The sequence below is a fragment of the Zosterops lateralis genome (genome assembly GCF_965231275.1).
Source record: "Zosterops lateralis genome assembly, chromosome: 14".
NCBI lineage: Eukaryota > Metazoa > Chordata > Aves > Passeriformes > Zosteropidae > Zosterops > Zosterops lateralis.
Genome location: NC_139774.1, coordinates 17,189,011 through 17,205,502, shown reverse-complemented (window position 1 = coordinate 17,205,502; position 16,492 = coordinate 17,189,011). Strand labels below are relative to the sequence as shown.

At 46.1% G+C, this 16,492-nt stretch overlaps 1 protein-coding gene across 1 annotated transcript in view; it reads right to left on the bottom strand.

The window, feature by feature from the left end:
• Positions 1-16,492, bottom strand: part of HTR4 (5-hydroxytryptamine receptor 4) — a gene marked incomplete at both ends in the record, with an annotated part of 54,398 nt that overhangs the window by 23,227 nt on the left and 14,679 nt on the right. The window contains 4 exons of the mRNA XM_083871526.1: positions 3,732-4,090; positions 4,577-4,786; positions 5,431-5,584; positions 15,324-15,524. Coding sequence (XP_083727652.1) covers positions 3,732-4,090; positions 4,577-4,786; positions 5,431-5,584; positions 15,324-15,524 — 924 coding nt within the window. The remainder of the gene's footprint in view (positions 1-3,731; positions 4,091-4,576; positions 4,787-5,430; positions 5,585-15,323; positions 15,525-16,492) is intronic.

Here is a 16,492-nt window from a genome sequence, read left to right as displayed (position 1 = left end):
CATTCGAAAAACATCATAAACCACTCATGAAACATCCCAAACCATTCAAAAAGCATCTCAAACCATTCAAAAACCATCTCAAAAATCATCTCAAGCCATTCAAAAAACCACCACAAACCATTGAAAAAGCATCACAAACCATTCAAAAACCCTCTCAAACCGTTCAAAAACCATCTTAAACCATTCAAAACCCATCACAAACCATTTTAAAAAAATGCCATAAGCCATTCAAAACCCCACCACAAACCACTGCAAGACCCACACAAACCATTCCACGGTCCCAGTAACCTGTGGTCACTCATCCTTTTGCTCCACAGCGGCTCTGACCTCCTTCCTACAACCAGCAGGGATTTATTTTTATTCCAATGGATCCGTGGAGCCGCTAAACCTCTAAAAACTGGAGCCCTGAGTGGCTGCACTCCTGCTCCAAGAGGGAGCACTGGGGCTCACTGCAATTCCAACTCCCCAAGGTGTTTGTTTCTGGTTTTTTTTCCCCACTTTGTTTCTCTTGGCTGTGTCAAGAGAAAAAAAAAAAAAAAAATCAGGATTTTTTGATTTTTTTTTTTTTTTTCCTTTGGAGAAATCCAATTGACATTTGGAGGAGTGCTGGGAAATGAGTGGTAAATAAAGAGTCTCTTCTCCCTGCAGAGACTCAGTGCAGCTCTGAGCACTTCTGGGAGGAAATGGGAACAACACCAGAGTGACCTCCCTGACCCGGATGTTCCAAAATTTGTCTGCTCCCATCCTTGCTCAAATAGATTTCACCCAAAACCATCATTGCTCAAATATATTTCACCTAAAATCATCTTCTTTGCCGTGACAAAGTTTCACAACTCGTTTCCCCCAGGAATTGCAGCAATGCTGACCTGGCTCCCCATCCACTTGTGCAGTGCAGGATTTCAGTGATTTATGGAGGCACGAGTTTGTTGGTTTGTGTTGAATAAATATCTGCTGGTGGCAGAAGAAATGCAAACAATCCTGTTTCGAGGGGAACACAGCTTTTTTTTTTTTTTTTTTCAGATGACTTTGGCTTTTTTTTTTTTTTTTTTTTTTTCAGTCTGGTGTTGCACAGAACACCCAGAAATGCCCATCTATTTACAGCTCATTGTTGTGCTGATTTTTGTCACAGCTGAGTTCAGCACAAGGTGTGTCCCTCTTGCCACTGCTCTCCCTGCCAGGGGACAAAGAGCACCTGGAAAATCCTGCTGGTACAATTTCCCCATTTGCAGAACCTTTTGGTCCCTTTCCCAAAGTCAAGCTGTTCCCTTCAGAAAAAATGATGCCAAAATTCACACAAAACTTCTGTATTTTCCCACCTCACCCCTGGAGGAGCTGCACACTCCAGTTCCCTTCAAACCCACCCTGCCTGAGCACCCTCAGGATTTCTTCTGTCCCATCCCTTTCTCAGCATTTATCTATCCCTTTCCTAAGTATTTAATAGTTATTTCTAAGCATTTAATAGTTATTTCTATTTCTATTTAATAGTTATTTATACCACCAAGAGATTGCAAAATGAAGGGAATTCTGTACAGACTCCTCTTGCTGGTGGCTGCAGGGTCTGTGCAGTGCCTTGAGTTTGAGCTTTTATATTTTCCAGGTTCTGCCCTGCATTAATATATAACTCTGAATTTTGTATAAAGTGTCAGCAGGTTCTCCCCACAGCTCAGTGACACAAAACAATCCTTTTCCAGCCCCACAACCAAGGGCACTGCTGCAGCTTCAGGCCCAAAAAAATTATAAACCACATCGAGTTGAGGAGAGAAATCTGGGAGGATGGGACGGCATCACCTGGAGCTGTAACTGGGCAATGAACCCCAATGTGTAAATGGACCAAAACTTTAAAAATGTGGAAACTCCTCACTCAGGGTCCATCTCGGTCTATCTTGTACTGCCCAAGGTGTGTCCTTTGAAGGCCTTTTAATAAATTCCTCCTTTATAAAATCCCTTTAACTCTGTCCAGCTTCTGTTCTAGGAGCCTCTCAAGGCATCAGAAGAGTCAGCTCCAATGATCTCCAGATGTCCCCCAGGCCACCCCTGATGCCTTAAGCTCTAGCTTTCATGTTTTCCAGTTTCCACACTGCATTGCTGCATAACTCTGAACTTCACATAAAGTGTCAGCAAGTTCTCCTCACAGTTTAGTCAAACAAAACAATCCTCTGAGGGCCTTTTAATAAATTCCCAAAATTCCTTTAACATCCACTAACATCTGTCTTGGCAGCCTCTCAAGGCACCAGAAGAACCAGCCCCAATGATGAAGAACCTCCCAGACAACTCCAAGTCCATCTCGGCTGTATCCCTTGTACTACCCAAGGCGCATCCTTTGAAGACCTTTTAATAACTTCCCACATTATAAAACTCCTTTAACACCCTCCAACCTCTGTTCTAGGCAGCCCCAACAATGAAGAACCCCCCAGACGACTCCGAGTCCATCTTGGGTGCAGCCAACAGCCAGGCTCTTATACTGCCCAAGGTGTGTCCTTTGAAGAACTTTTCATAAATACCCACTTCATAAAACTCCTTTAACACCATCTAACCTCTGTTCTAGGAGCCTCTCAAGGCACCAGAAGAACCAGCCCCAGTAATGAAGAACCCCCAGATGACTCAGAGTCCATCTTGCCTGTATCCCTTGTACCACCCAAGGCTCATCCTTTGAAGACCTTTTAATAACTTCCCACTTCACAAAACTCCTTTAACACCATCTAACTTCTGTTCTAGGCAGCTTCTGAAAGCACCAGAAGAACCAGTCCCAATGATGAAGAACCTCCCAGACAACTCCAAGTCCATCTCGGCTGTAGCCCTTGTACCACCCAAAGTGCATCCTCCAAAGACCTTTTAATAACTCCCCACTTTAGAAAACTCCTTTAACACCCTCTAACTTTTGTTCTAGGCAGCCCCAATGATGAAGAACCCCCCAGACGACTCCAAGTCCATCTTGGGTGCAGCCAACAGCCAGGCTCTTATACTCCCCAAGGTGTGTCCTTGAAGAACTTTTAATAAATACCCACTTCATAAAACTCCTTTAACACCCTCCAACCTCTGTCTTGGCAGCCTCTCAAGGCGTGAGAAGAACCAGCCCCAATGATGAAGAACCCCCAGATGACTCCGAGTCCATCTCGGCTATAGCCCTTGTACCACCCAAGGCACATCCTTTGAAGACCTTTTAATACCTTTCCACTTCACAAAAACTCCTTTAACACCATCTAACCTCTGTTCTAGGAGCCTCTCAAGGCAGTAGAAGAACCAGCCCCAATGATGAAGGACCCCCCAGACAACCCCGAGTCCATCTCGGCGGTAGTCCTTGTACCACCCAAGATGCATCCCCTGAAGACCTTTTAATAACTTCCCACTTCACAAAAACTCCTTTAACACCATCTAACCTCTGTCTTGGCAGCCTCTCAAGGCACCAGAAGAACCAGCCCCAATGATGAAGAACCCCCCAGATGACTCCAAGTCCATCTTGAGCGTAGCTCTTGTACCACCCAAGGCGCATCCTCCGAAGACCTTTTAATAACTTCCGACTTTATAAAACCCCTTTAACACCCTCTAACTTCTGTTCTAGGCAGCCCCAACAATGAAGAACCCCCCAGATAACTCTAAGTCCATCTCAACTGCATCCCTTGTACCACCTAAGACACATCCTTTGAACACCTTTTAACAACTCCCCACTTCACAAAACTCCTTTAGCACCCTCCAACCCACACTCCAGTCATCCCCCCGTGGGCAGCACTGACCTCAGCACGTGCGTGGAGCCGTTGATGGTGGTGGTGGAGCAGGGCACGCTCTGGCCCAGGATGGAGGGCCGGCGGTAGCGCTCGTCGCCGCAGCACAGGATGATGAGGAAGGCACGTCGGAAAGCCTTGTTGAGGAAGGCGTAGAGAAAAGGGTTCAGGCCCGAGTTGATGTAGCCCAGCCACAGGAAGGCCGTCCACAGCTTGCCGGGCACCGTGTAGTTTATGAAGGGGTCCACGATGTTGGTGACAAAGAAGGGGGCCCAGCAGAGGCAGAAGCAGCCCATGATGATGCAAAGGGTCTTGGCGGCTTTGGTCTCGGTCCTCATGCGGTGGGTGCTGTGCTGGTCAGGGGGGTGCTGCTGCCGGGGCTCCTCAGGGGGCTGCTGGGGTGGCTCCTGGAGGTGCTGGGGGTGCTGCTGTAGGTGCTGTGGGTGCAGCTGTGGCTCCTGGAGGTGCTGCTGTGGGTGCTGTGGGTGTTGCTGAAGGTGCTGCTGCAGGTGCTGCCGTGGCTCCTGTGGATGCAGCCGTGGCTCCTGGAGGTGTTGCTGTGGCTCCTGTGGGTGCTGCTGTGGGTGCTGTCGTGGCTCCTGTGGGTGCTGTGGGTGCTGCCGTGGCTCCTGGAGGTTCTGCTGTGACTCCTGTGGGTGCAGCCATGGCTCCTGGAGGTGCTGTTGGGGTTCCTGGAGGTGCTGCCTTGTCTCCTGGAGGTGCTGCCGTTTCTCCTGAAGGTTCTGATGTGTCTCCTGGAGGTGCTGCCGTGTCTCCTGCAGGTGCTGTGGGTGCTGTCGTGGCTCCTGGAGGTGCTGTTGTGTCTCCTGTGGGTGCTGTGGGTGCTGTGGGTGCAGCCGTGTCTCCTGGGGGTTCCCAGCCCTCTGCAGCAGGCGGATCTGCCGCGCGTGCGCCCGCGCCGTCACGTAGATGCGGTGGTAGGCCAGCACCATCAGCAAGAAGGGGATGTAAAAGGCCACCACGGAGCAGGTGATGGCGTAGGGCTTGTTCACCATGAAGATGCAGTAGGTGGAGTTGGAGGCCTTGTTGAACTGCCTCTGCTGGATCTGCGGTGAGGAGGGGAGGGATGTGGGAATGGGAGGCTCAGAGAATGGAGTGGCTTGAGGGGGACCTTAAAGACCATCTCATGTCACCCCCTGTCATGAGCAGGGACACCTTCCACTAGACTGGGTTGCTCCAAGTCCTGTCCAACCATCTTGGGACACTTGGACACATCCACAACCTCCCTGGGCACACAGGGAAGAGGATTTTTTCCCTAATATCCCATCTAACCCTACTCTGGCAGTGTGCAGCCATTCCCTCAGCCTGGCACTACAAATTCTACCAAGAGAATAATCCTGCCTCTTATTTAAGCAAGAACTGCAAAAGCCAAGAAGACCAAGGACTCCTGAGGTGTTGTTGGGGGCCAGTTGGGGTTTGGCCATTTTTCCAAGGACTCCTGACTGAACTGGGAGTGAATGTGGGTAAAATCCTTCCCCAGGCCACCACTGTCCCTGTGCCAGTCCTTCCAGGACAGAGCCACTTCAACTCCCACTTAAAGATCCCCTCCAGAAATTCCCCAAAATAAAAAGCAGCTCTTCTGCACCTGGGAATGGGAAAATTCTCCTTTTTTTTTTTTTCCCTTTCCCTGAAAATTGCTTTTTAAAGAACACCCAACACATCGCATTGGTTCCCCTCCTTGGCTACTCACCAGGTCAATGATGCCAATGCTATTCCAGCCTTGCATGATGGGGAGGAAAGAGATAAAGGTTGGGATGACCCAGCAGCCCCCCAGCATCACCGCGATGCGCAGAGGGGTCATCTTGTTCCTGTACACCAGGGGCTGGCAGCAGATGGCATAGTACCTGCAGGGAAAAAAGGGACAGAAACGCCCTAAGAAGGCTTCAAACCTGCTGAAAATTAAGTTGTAAAGTCCTTTTCTCCAGCTGTTTTTCCGGTCTTTAGAAATAGAGGGAAAATAGGAGTTTGTAGCCGGCTTCCATTGGGCTTCTCACACAAGAACTTGGGATTTTTCTGCTGGGTTCAAGGAAAAAAAAGAGTTTCCTGCTTTCCAGCCAGGGAGAACGAGGAACAGGTAAATGCTGTGGGTTGTCTGAGGTCGCAGGGCAAAGGAGAAATTCCATTTTCATCCCCACCCTCCAAGGAATATCCTTTCCTTCCAGGCAGCCTCAGCTGAATTTCCTACCTGCACTGCAGATTTATTTTGACAAGTCTGCAGAAGCTGTTACCACAAATTAACAAAGTCTCCCAAAGCTGTGAAATGTCGGTAAAATGAAGTGAGTTTTTCCATTTCCCAGGAATGGAAATTTCCCAGGAATCCTCCTCTTTTCCAGCTGGGCTTTAACCTTCCCAAGGACAGGGCAAAGGTGTCTTTGGACCATCCAGGGGATGTGCCCTGAACTCTCCTCCCTCCTCCAGATCCATCCAAAATATCCCAAGTACAACAAGTCCCTGCTCATAAAATGACCTAAAAATGTGTTCCCAAAGAGATAAGAAATCAAATTTTCTATTGGTTTGATCCCCTGCAGGTGGATCTCTCCATCAGGAAGGGATAGAAAACCTAAAACTGGAAATCTCTGGCTCTGAAATTATTATTTATTCCTAAGAAAACCAGGCCAGCAAATATCCAATTGCAGACTTTCAATGGTCCTGACCTGACAATCAGCTTCAAGTTCCCAATAAAATATTTTTGGCTCTTTTAGATTTTTGGATTTTCAGCACACTCTGTAAAAAGTTTTATGAGGTTCAGCAGAACCATGAATTAGAGGAATTAAATTAGCAAGCACACGTGTTGTGTGTATTAAAAAGCTGCTCTTTGAGATCTGCATTTATTTCATCAAGATTTGGGTGGGAACCAAGAGTTTTATCCCAAACAGGCACAAAAAAAATATGAATTTCCATTTTTTTCCTCAGGCTTTTTTTTTTTTTTTTTTTTTATTATTAAAGTCATGTGGAGTCAACTGAATTGCTTTATTTTGATAAAATCAGATGATATATTCCACACAGAGGCTTGAAATAATATCAAAGTGTCAAAAGAAAACATTTCTTAAAAAGTCTCTTTGAAGCGAGATTCAAAATGTCACAGGGGAAAAACGCTGAAACAGGCATTCAACCAACTCCTGCAATTTGATAATTCCTCTGTTCCCCTCTGCTTCCCCTGTGTGCAGGAAAAAAATATCAGCCCGTTCCTCTGCAAAGCTGCATTTTCAAACAAAAAGGGATTTGCCTGGAGCAAATATTTTAGACCTGAGGGTGAAATGTTCTTCTCTTTGAGCTCCAGCTCCCCTGGGGTTTGTCTCTGTCCCAGGAAATTAAATTATAATGGGAATTTTTGGGGATGTTGATTGGGACAGAGGGAGATTCCCTTGGCATCAGAGCTGCTCCTCTGACTCCCAACACAAAGGATTTATATTTTATATATACATATATATATATATATATATATATATATTTAAACTGTTTAATTGTTTCTGATCTCAAAGTCACCCTCTGCAAGTGCTGGACTTCAAAGGCATCAAAGCCAAATCACGAGAGACTCCAGTTCTTTGCACAAAAAGGCCAAAAAAAGAAGAAATCCAATAAATAAAAGGATAAAAGCAGCCAAGACAGCAGCCAGCCTTGGCAAAGCAAACAGGAAGAGAAAAAACCACTGTACACTGCTAATTAACTACAGCAGGAAAACAAATTCTTGCCAGCAGTTTGAATGATCACATTTCTCTGCTGCAGCTGAAAGAATTACCCTGAATTGTTCCTGCTATTAAAGGCCATTAGAGTAAAAATCACGCCTGTAAAAAATGACACCTTAAGCTCTCATATTTCTTCCCTCCCGGTGATTCAGCAGCAATTTTCCTCCACTTTCGTGTCAAAAGATTTTTTATTTTATTTCATTTTTTCCGCCCTGGGTGCTGCTACAACCAGAACTTCCCCTGTGTTCAGCCAGTGGAGCTGAACCCCCTCCTGTCGGTGTTTTGGGTGACAAAAAGTGCCCTGAGCAGGGTGTGGGTGACAATTTTGTGATGGGGAGGGAGGAAGGGGGGCACAGATCCAACTCCTGCAGAGCCCAGCAGGGTTTCCACCCCAGGGATCGGGGCACACACAGCTGGAAGTGCCACCACAAAGCCTGGGAGTCACAGTTTCTGCAGGTTTGATGGATGTGGTGGCCTGAGAGTTTAAACAGCTATTTATTCACTGGGAGAAAAGTAATTATATCTGTGAGATTATCAATAGTTTCAGTCTGAGGTTGGGATAAAGACATGCTCTGTGTTTTCTGCTTCATTTCCAGGCAGAGCTGTTTTTTCCTGGGCTCACAAGGAATATCTGATATCTGTGGCTGTGATGGATGAACATAAAATGCAATACATACACATGATTAATACCCTGTCCAGGCCCAATTAAATATTAATTCTCTCTATTATCAGTCAAGTTCTTTGCAAATGTTCATTTCCCTGTAACCCAGGGCAGAGCAGCTGCTGTGAAACCTCCTCTCCTCTGCAATGACATTCTCCCCTGAAGGGGAAACACAGGAATCCCTTCCTGGAGCTGCAGCTCTTCCAATAAAGCAAAAGTTATTCTAATATTTCTCCTTTTCCTTATCAGACTTTGCCACAGGAATGAATCAAGTGCTCACAACATTTTACAGGTGACTGAAAAGAAGAAATTCATCATTTCTCTGCCCTTGTGGCTCTCCTGGCCACCGCAGAAACCACAGAATCACTGGGAAGAGACTTGGGAAGGGGCATTAAAGATCATTTAATTCCACCCCAGCCGTGGGCAGGGACAATTTCCACTGTCCCAGGTGGATCCAAACCCTCTCCAACCTGGTCATGGACATTTCCAGGGATCCAGGGGCAGCCACAGCTCCCCTGGGCACCCTGTGCCAGGGCCTCCCCACCCTCCCAGCCAGGAATTCCTTCCCAAATCCCATCCATCCCTGCCCTCTGCCATTCCCTTCTCCTGGAACTCTCTTTCCATTGGGTCAAAGTAGAAATTATCCTCTTGATGTTGGACTCCAGGGCATCCCTCTGGGTCCCCTGGAAAGTCACAGACCTCGGTAGAGAGGCCTGGAACCCCAAAAAGAGGGTCTGGGGTCTGTGCAGGGGGTTTGCCTGGCACAGAGCCCAGGAGGACACAGGATTTGATTTCGGTCCATGTGAAAAACTTCCAACACAGAGAAGAATTGCAGGTCACAAATGTGTGACACATGGCAGTGTAGCTAATCACTGTGTGGAAAGTTTTGTAGTTTGGGTTTTTAGAATGTAGATGCAAAGGGGACAAGATGGAGGTTTCAGGGCAGTGCCCTGGGTTGTTCTTCTTCTTCTCCCTTGGCCTCCATTGTCTGCAGTGACGTGGGCACAGGGAGTTTCAGTGGATTGGATCAAAGTAGACATGACCCTGTTAGTGCAGGTGATGGACATTGGTATGGAATGGTAAATAATAACCACGTAATTATCTGTATAAAGGCAGAGTGACCTCCCATCACAGGGCAGTCCCCTCGTGTCCAGGCTGCTGTGAACACCTTGGCCGGACACTGAGAATTGTAAGATAAGAATTAATAAACAACGTGAGAAACCAAGAAAACCAAGACCTTGAGACTCCACATCATTCTCGTGCCACCCCAGACTCAGCACAGAGTCAGATTCAAATCCTTCAGAGGTCGAGGAGGGAAAATCACTTCCTCAGACCCACCAGAACCACCAGCCTTGAAATCACGAGCAGAGAGAAAACCATAAAACCCAAGAGGAATGAAAACCCCTCCCCTGGTCTGCAGCGCCGTTTGGAGCTGGGACTGGAGGCACCACCCTGCAAGGAGCTCTGGAGCTTCCACAGCCAGACAAATCCACCCCCAGCCCTACAGCAGCCTCTGGGGGTGGCCCACGCTCCCCAAGCCTTTGGTGTCGTGGGCATGTGGAAAATGATGCACAGAGCATGTGCTGGATCGTGGCCGGGGCCAGGATGAGACACGGAACGCTTGCTGAGCGCTCGCGCTGAGTAATATTTTAATATTTCCTCCCTCCTCCCCTCCTCCCTTTAAATCATCTAGGAAAAAAGAAGCCAAAAGATGGGAAAACTCAAAAAAAAAAAAAAAAAAAAAACAACCAAACCAAAAAGCTAAAAGATGGGAAAGCTGCTTAAAAAATAAAGGAGGCAAAAGATGAGAAAGCTGGAAAAAATAGAAGGTAAATAATGGGAAAACTGGAAAAAAAAAAGAAGTATAAAAGGATGAGAAAACTGGAAAAAAAAGATGACAAAAAATGGGAAAACTGGAAAAGAAAAAGAAGATAAACGATGGGAAAATTGGAATAAAGAAGGACAAAATGATGGGAAAACTGAAAAAAAAAGAAGACAAAAAATGGGAAAACTGGAAAGAAAAGAAGACAAAAGATGGGAAAACTGAAAAAAGAAAGAAGTATAAAAGATAGGAAAACTACAAAAAAAAAAAAAAGAAGACAAAAGATGGGAAAACTGGAATAAAGAAGACAAGAGGATGGGAAAACTTAAAAAATGAAGACCAAAGGATGAGAAAACTGTGAGTGCTGCTGTCCCTCTCCCAAAATTAATTTCAAGAGCCAAGTCACTGCCCTTGTCCTTGTCCCTGAGAGAATCCAGACTGGGACAGAATCTCCAGCTGAGCCCTGACCAAGTGATGAACCTCAAGAGCCACGATTTCCATTTATTTATGCATGTGGGGAATTAATCCAACACTACTGTTGCTGATATTTCAGTGAAAACAGGTTCTGGCCTCTGTAGAACCAGATCTGAACTTTTTTTTTTTTTTTTTGGAAAGAACAGCTCTTTCTATTTTCCTTTTTCCCACCAAGCAAATAAGCTTTGGGCTCTCGTTGTGCCAAAGGAAACAAAAGTTCTGCATCGTTGGTCCAGGAAAAGAAAATGTCCTAAAATGATTATATCTAACAAAATTAAATTCTTATTAGAAAAAACAACGGCCTGCTGGTGTTGAGATAATTACACTGAGAAAAAATGCTAAAGAGAACAGTAAATTGGAGCTGGATAAATTTAGCAGGGAACACAAACAAATGTTTGTTGCCAAATGGAGATGGGAGAGGGCTCCTCCATGGTCCCCCTGAGGCCGAGGTGTGGGGAGGGTTATTGGCACTAAGGGTGGCAAAATAAACAAAATATTTCTGCAGGGTTTGCAAAGATTAATAAAAGGACAGAGCATCCCTCAGCCTGTGCTGTGGCCATCTGCTCTGGGATTTTCCTTAATGCTCTCAGAGCTGGATTCTGCAGGGCCTGGGCTGGTTTTGTGGCAGGGAGAGCTCCACGGTGGTGTCACCTCTGCCAGCCTTGGGGACAGGACAGCAGCTGGCCCTGCTCAGCCCCGGCCTGCTCTGCCTCCTCTGCTGTCCCAACAGAGCTGTCTGAGCTCCAGGTGAATTTACAGCCCCAGCTGGGATTTGGGGTATTTAATCAGACTGTTAATTACTGTCGGCTACCCAAAGTTTAATGGTTCTCCCCATCAAAAACAACTTCCTTGTGGTCCTGGACAGTGGGGATGTTCCGGGGGATGTTCCAGGGGTGTTCCAGGGGTGTTCCAGGGGCACTTCTGGGCACAGCAGCTTCCTCCCAGCCTGGGAAAAGACCTCATGCCCCCAAGCCCAAGATAAGAATTAATAAACAACATGAGAAACCAAGAAAACCAAGACCTTGAGACTCCTCATCCTTCTCACACCAAGCACAGACTCGGATTCAAAGCCTTCAGAGGTCAGGAGGGAAAAACACTCGTTTGAACCCACCAGAAGCACCAGCCTGGAATCTTGAGTCAGAAAGAAAACCCAAAAACCCGAGATCTTGGTACAGGCACTGGGCATTGGTATGAAATTGTAAATAACCCACATGTAGTTATCTGTATAAATGTGAGGTGATGCCCCATCGGGGGCAGTTCCCCCACTGTCCAGACCTCGGCTGGGAGCGGAGAAAATCCTGAGATATCAAACAATAAATAACACGAAAAACCTAAAAACAAAACCTTGAAGATTCTGCTTTTTTCTTGTGATGTGACTCAGGGCTTTTAGAGGGCCAAGGACTTTTAACAACCTGAATCTTGGGTGTAAAACCCAACCCAAGAGGGACCTCCCTGGTCTGGGACAGGGAGAAGGCAGAGGCTGCTCCAGCTGCATCCAGAGGTGCCAGATGTGCCCCCAACCCCAAACCCACAGACATTTAAGACCTGTTTGTTCCTCTGTCGCTTTCCCAAAGACTTTGAGGAGTAATTGCATTGCAAATTGGAGACTGCAAATATTGGAGGAGAAAATTGCCTCTCCTGACAGGTTTGCTGTATCCCGAGACTCCATCAGAGCTTCTGGGTCTGTTTATCTGCAGTGCAATTATTTTTTATTGCGCCGGCGCAAAGAAGGGACACGTATGCATAAAACATGCAATAAATAAATATTTCAAGGGTAAATCCCTCTAATATATTAGAATATCAAAGAGATGATGAAAAAGCATAAGGCAGTGGCAGGAAATTTTGGATTTAGTGAGCCTTGAGATAGATTTGCCACCTTGGAAAATCCCTTTTCCAGCTGAGGCTGACAGGGGCTCTCTGCAGTACTTTTCTCCCTGTCTGAGCAGTAAAATCAGTTTATTATGTGGTGATTTCTCCAGATTTTCTCCAATGCCTTTGAGAATTCAAACCTCAGTGCTCATTTCCTTCTTTTCCAGAGGCAGAAGTGAGAACAGATACAAGACATTATCTGATAAAAGTCTTTTCAAGCAACACTTGGTGAATATGTCGAAGGGAATGACTTTCCAAACAGAGTCTTTAGGATTAGATTAACCACCCAGTTTTCTTTAAAAACCCCTTAAAACTCACCCCTGTGTGCCCTGAAATAAAATAGAAGACAGGAAATAAATCACAGGAAAAAAAAATAAAAAATATAAAAAAAAACCAACTAGAGGCAGCACTGCCATAAATTCTGAATGAACACAAGAGCAAACAGAAAAAAAAATAAATAAAATTTAAAAAAAATTGAATTAAACCCTGGGAAGGAAGCAGTGCTGCCTCTGCAGCCCAGGGAGGGATCCATGCTGGGCTGAGTCATTCTTCCCTCCACAAAAACCTTTCATTCATCCACCTGCTCTGCCCTTTTTGGGCTCATCCACCACCTTCTCCTCATCTACTCTGGCCCCTCCACGCTGTTCTCAATCCGTCCTCACTGTGGAAAAAAAAACAACTAAAAAAATATCAGGGAAATTCAAGGTTCTACCAGGAACTTTTAACACCAAGGGCTGAGGTGGGGGGATGGCCCTAAAGCATCAACTCCAAGGCTGTCCCAGGATCCTGGGGACAGCTGGGGACAGGCAGCAGGAGCAGGGACATGGCGGGTGTAGGATCATCCATGGAGGGCAGGGAGAGGGAACTCTGCAGAGCTGAGATATTCTGGAATATGTGGGTTTATTGCAAGGGTTGTGGGTAAAAAGGGCTTTGCCTTCAGCCACCAGCCTGGGCTGGAGGGAACCCCAAAGAGAGAGGGGGAGAGAGAGGGGGTGAGGTGAGGGAGGTAAAAGAGCTGAGAGGGGTAAGAGAGGTAAGAGCAAGAGTAAGACAGAAGAAGAAAGAGGGAGCAGAAAGAGCAGTAAGAGGGAGGTAGAAGAGGAAGAGAGCCAGGACTCTGTTCCAATCCATTCCATCTCTTTTTGTGTTGAATATTCTAATTTACAGTGACCAACCGGCGCCAGATACAAACCCTACAGACTTTGCCTGCAGCCCATGAGAACTGCTCTATCACCACATCATCCTGTATTCTAAACTCTAAAGAGACTTTTCTTATCCACCTTTTCCCTGATGCCTTGGCAGGGTGGAGAGGGGCTGCACCCTTGGGGCCTTTTGCTTTCTGTCCTTCAACTTATTACCAGTTAATAAACTTAGTCTTCCTGCCTGCCACGATCACATCTCAAAGCTGAATTTCATTTCTATTTCACTCACAGGTTTTAAATCTCCAGTGTGTGTATATATATATATACACACACACACACACACACACACACATACATATATATATAGTATATATATACACTATATATATAATATATATATTATATATATATATAATATATATAATATATATATTATATATATATATTTTATATATATATATATATATATATATATAAATTATATATATAATCATTTTCACAAGCCCTTCCTGTCCCATCTTTCCCAACAGAGGGGTCTCCAGGAGGACAGGAGAAAGAAGGAACCCCCTTTCTGTGCCCCCCACACATGAGTTTCCTCATCCCCTTCTGCAGATCTGAAATCTCATCTTCCCTTCTCTCCACAAACCTCTCTATTTAATTAAGAGCCTGGAGAATCAAACTCCAACATTTCAGAGAGCAAGGTCACGTCCCAGAGCGCCGTGCCCAACATCTGCTTTCCTGGTAATTGGCTCAGAGTGGCAATTTGTCAATGGTTTGAAGATAATGAGCTTCCCATTTGTGTTCCAGCCATCTCAACTTGGAGATAAGGACAGGAGCTGGTGGACATCAGCTTCTCTCTGGATAAAAAATTGTGCTGGTGCCTTTTCTCCCACCCCAGAGCAGTGCTGCCCATCAATACAGAGGTAAAGCAACTTTTTTCTTTTTTTTTTTTTTTTTTTTTTTTTTTTAAAGTCTGGCTGCACTCAGACTCTCAAGATATTGAAATGCCACATATTTAAATATCAGCTGTCATAATGACGAGAATAATTATGGTTATTTTGGCCTTGTTAGCAGTATTAAGTAAGAGTGTTTTTAAAGGTATTGAGATCTCCACGCAGAAGTCCAAATGGAAAAAAAAAAAAAAGTTTGAAATATTATCAGAACAGCCAAAATGTTCGGTACTGAGTGTTTATCTTGTGAAAAACTCTTTTGGGAGTTCTACCACTTCCCCTGAAAATCTGCAGTCAAACAGAATTGCCATAAATTATTGAGGCTTTGGGTTTTATTTTTAGGTGGCAAGTTTGAAAGAAAGGAAAGTTTTTAGGATCTCCCAGGAGATTTAGGCTGGAAAAGATTTTAATGATCATCTTGTGCCCAGTTCTCACCTTGTCCCCAGCCCAGAGCACTGAGTGTCACATCCAGGTGACACCTCCAGGGATGGGGATCCAAACCTCCCTGGGCACTTCCAAGGCCTGAGCTCCCTTTCCATGGGGAAATTCCTGCTGCTGTCCACCCTGAGCCTCCCCTGGCCCAGCCTGAGGCCGTTCCCTCTCCTCCTGTCCCTGTTCCCTGCGAGCAGAGAAACTTCTCTGCTGGGACAACTCCCTGTGCACAATTGCCCTTCCCTCTTTGGACCCACCTTTGGACTCACTGGAAGTGTCTTTACAGCAAAAAAAGGAACAAAACCACACCTGCCCAGTGCTGCCAACACATCCCTGCACAGAACAACCCAGCCCCTCACCATAAATCTCATCCCATTCCAAATTCCTCTGCCTTTATCAAGATTCTCTCCAAAATCATCCCCTGGCAGAGAGAGAGAGAGATTTCTTGCTCTGCCATTTCCAAGCAGATCCATCTTTGCCCTCTGGCAGCTCAGGATAACCCAGAGGAGAGAAGAGACTCCCAGCAGTGCCCCATCCCAGCCCGTACCTGTCCAGGGAGATGCAGCAGAGGTGCAGGATGGATGCAGTGGTGAGCAGCACGTCCAGGGATGTCCTCACCAGGCAGAACATCTCTCCATAGATCCAATTGTCCTGCACCAGCTCGATGGCTCCGAAGGGCATCACCAGCACCGACACCAGCAGGTCAGCAAAGGCCAGGGAAACAATGAAATAGTTGGTCTTGATTTTCCTGCAAGGCAGAGCACAAAATTAAGGTGAGTTCAGTGCAGCAGCCTCCACAAATGGACAGAGATTCCCTCTTGAATTTGGGTTTACTTTGCTCCCTCTCACTAAAATCTGCTCTCTAACACACTCCTCACTCTGTATGCTCATCCTTGGTTTGCTCATGGTTTTTGAAGCTAAATATCCACAATTTTCCTGCCCTAAGGACATCTTTCTGCTCACCCAGAGGAGGCAAATGGATGCTCAGAGCCCTCTGCATGTGGCTCAGCCTCACAGCTTGTACTGGAGACTCTGGGGTGCAAGGAGGGAGATTTTATTTTAACTTGTAAATGGAGAAAATCCTTCCAGAAAGCACCCGAGAATAATCTAGGCTGAAGCTGTAATTTTAACTTTGAAGAGTACTTTTTAAATCACAACAATAAAATAGAATTAAATCCATTAAAAAATCCCACGCAGCACATGAATAGAGGCTGTTAAATCTCTCTCTCTCTGCTCCTGAGGCTGGGCTGACAATTCCCAGGGTGAGCAGCAGCCTTGAGATGGGGATTGTGCCTGTGACCCCCTGAAATGGTGGGAAACATTTGATAAGTTGTGTTGGTGCTGCACAATCACAGCCAGACCTTGGTCTGTGTGCTGATGATGAGCTCATGGGGAAATCTGAGATGGAAAAGGGGCAGAAGCCAAAGTGTTTCTCCAGAGAATTGCTGCGTAGCTGTGCCCTGCAGAGATTTGTCTGGTTTTCTACACTGAGGATACTGAAATGATGAGGATGGGAATGAGTGTGCCCTTCACTGATTTGTCTGGTTTTCCACTGTCCTGGGCTGTGGTGTAGGATGTGCACACAGTATTTATTCCATCCCCATCCCCATGAGCTGCTGGAACCAGGTGGGGCAGTGTTTTCCCAGGCCCCTCCTTTGGGCTCTTCTGCTCATGGCCCATCAATGCCTTGCCCAGGACTCACAGGGAACTCCCTCC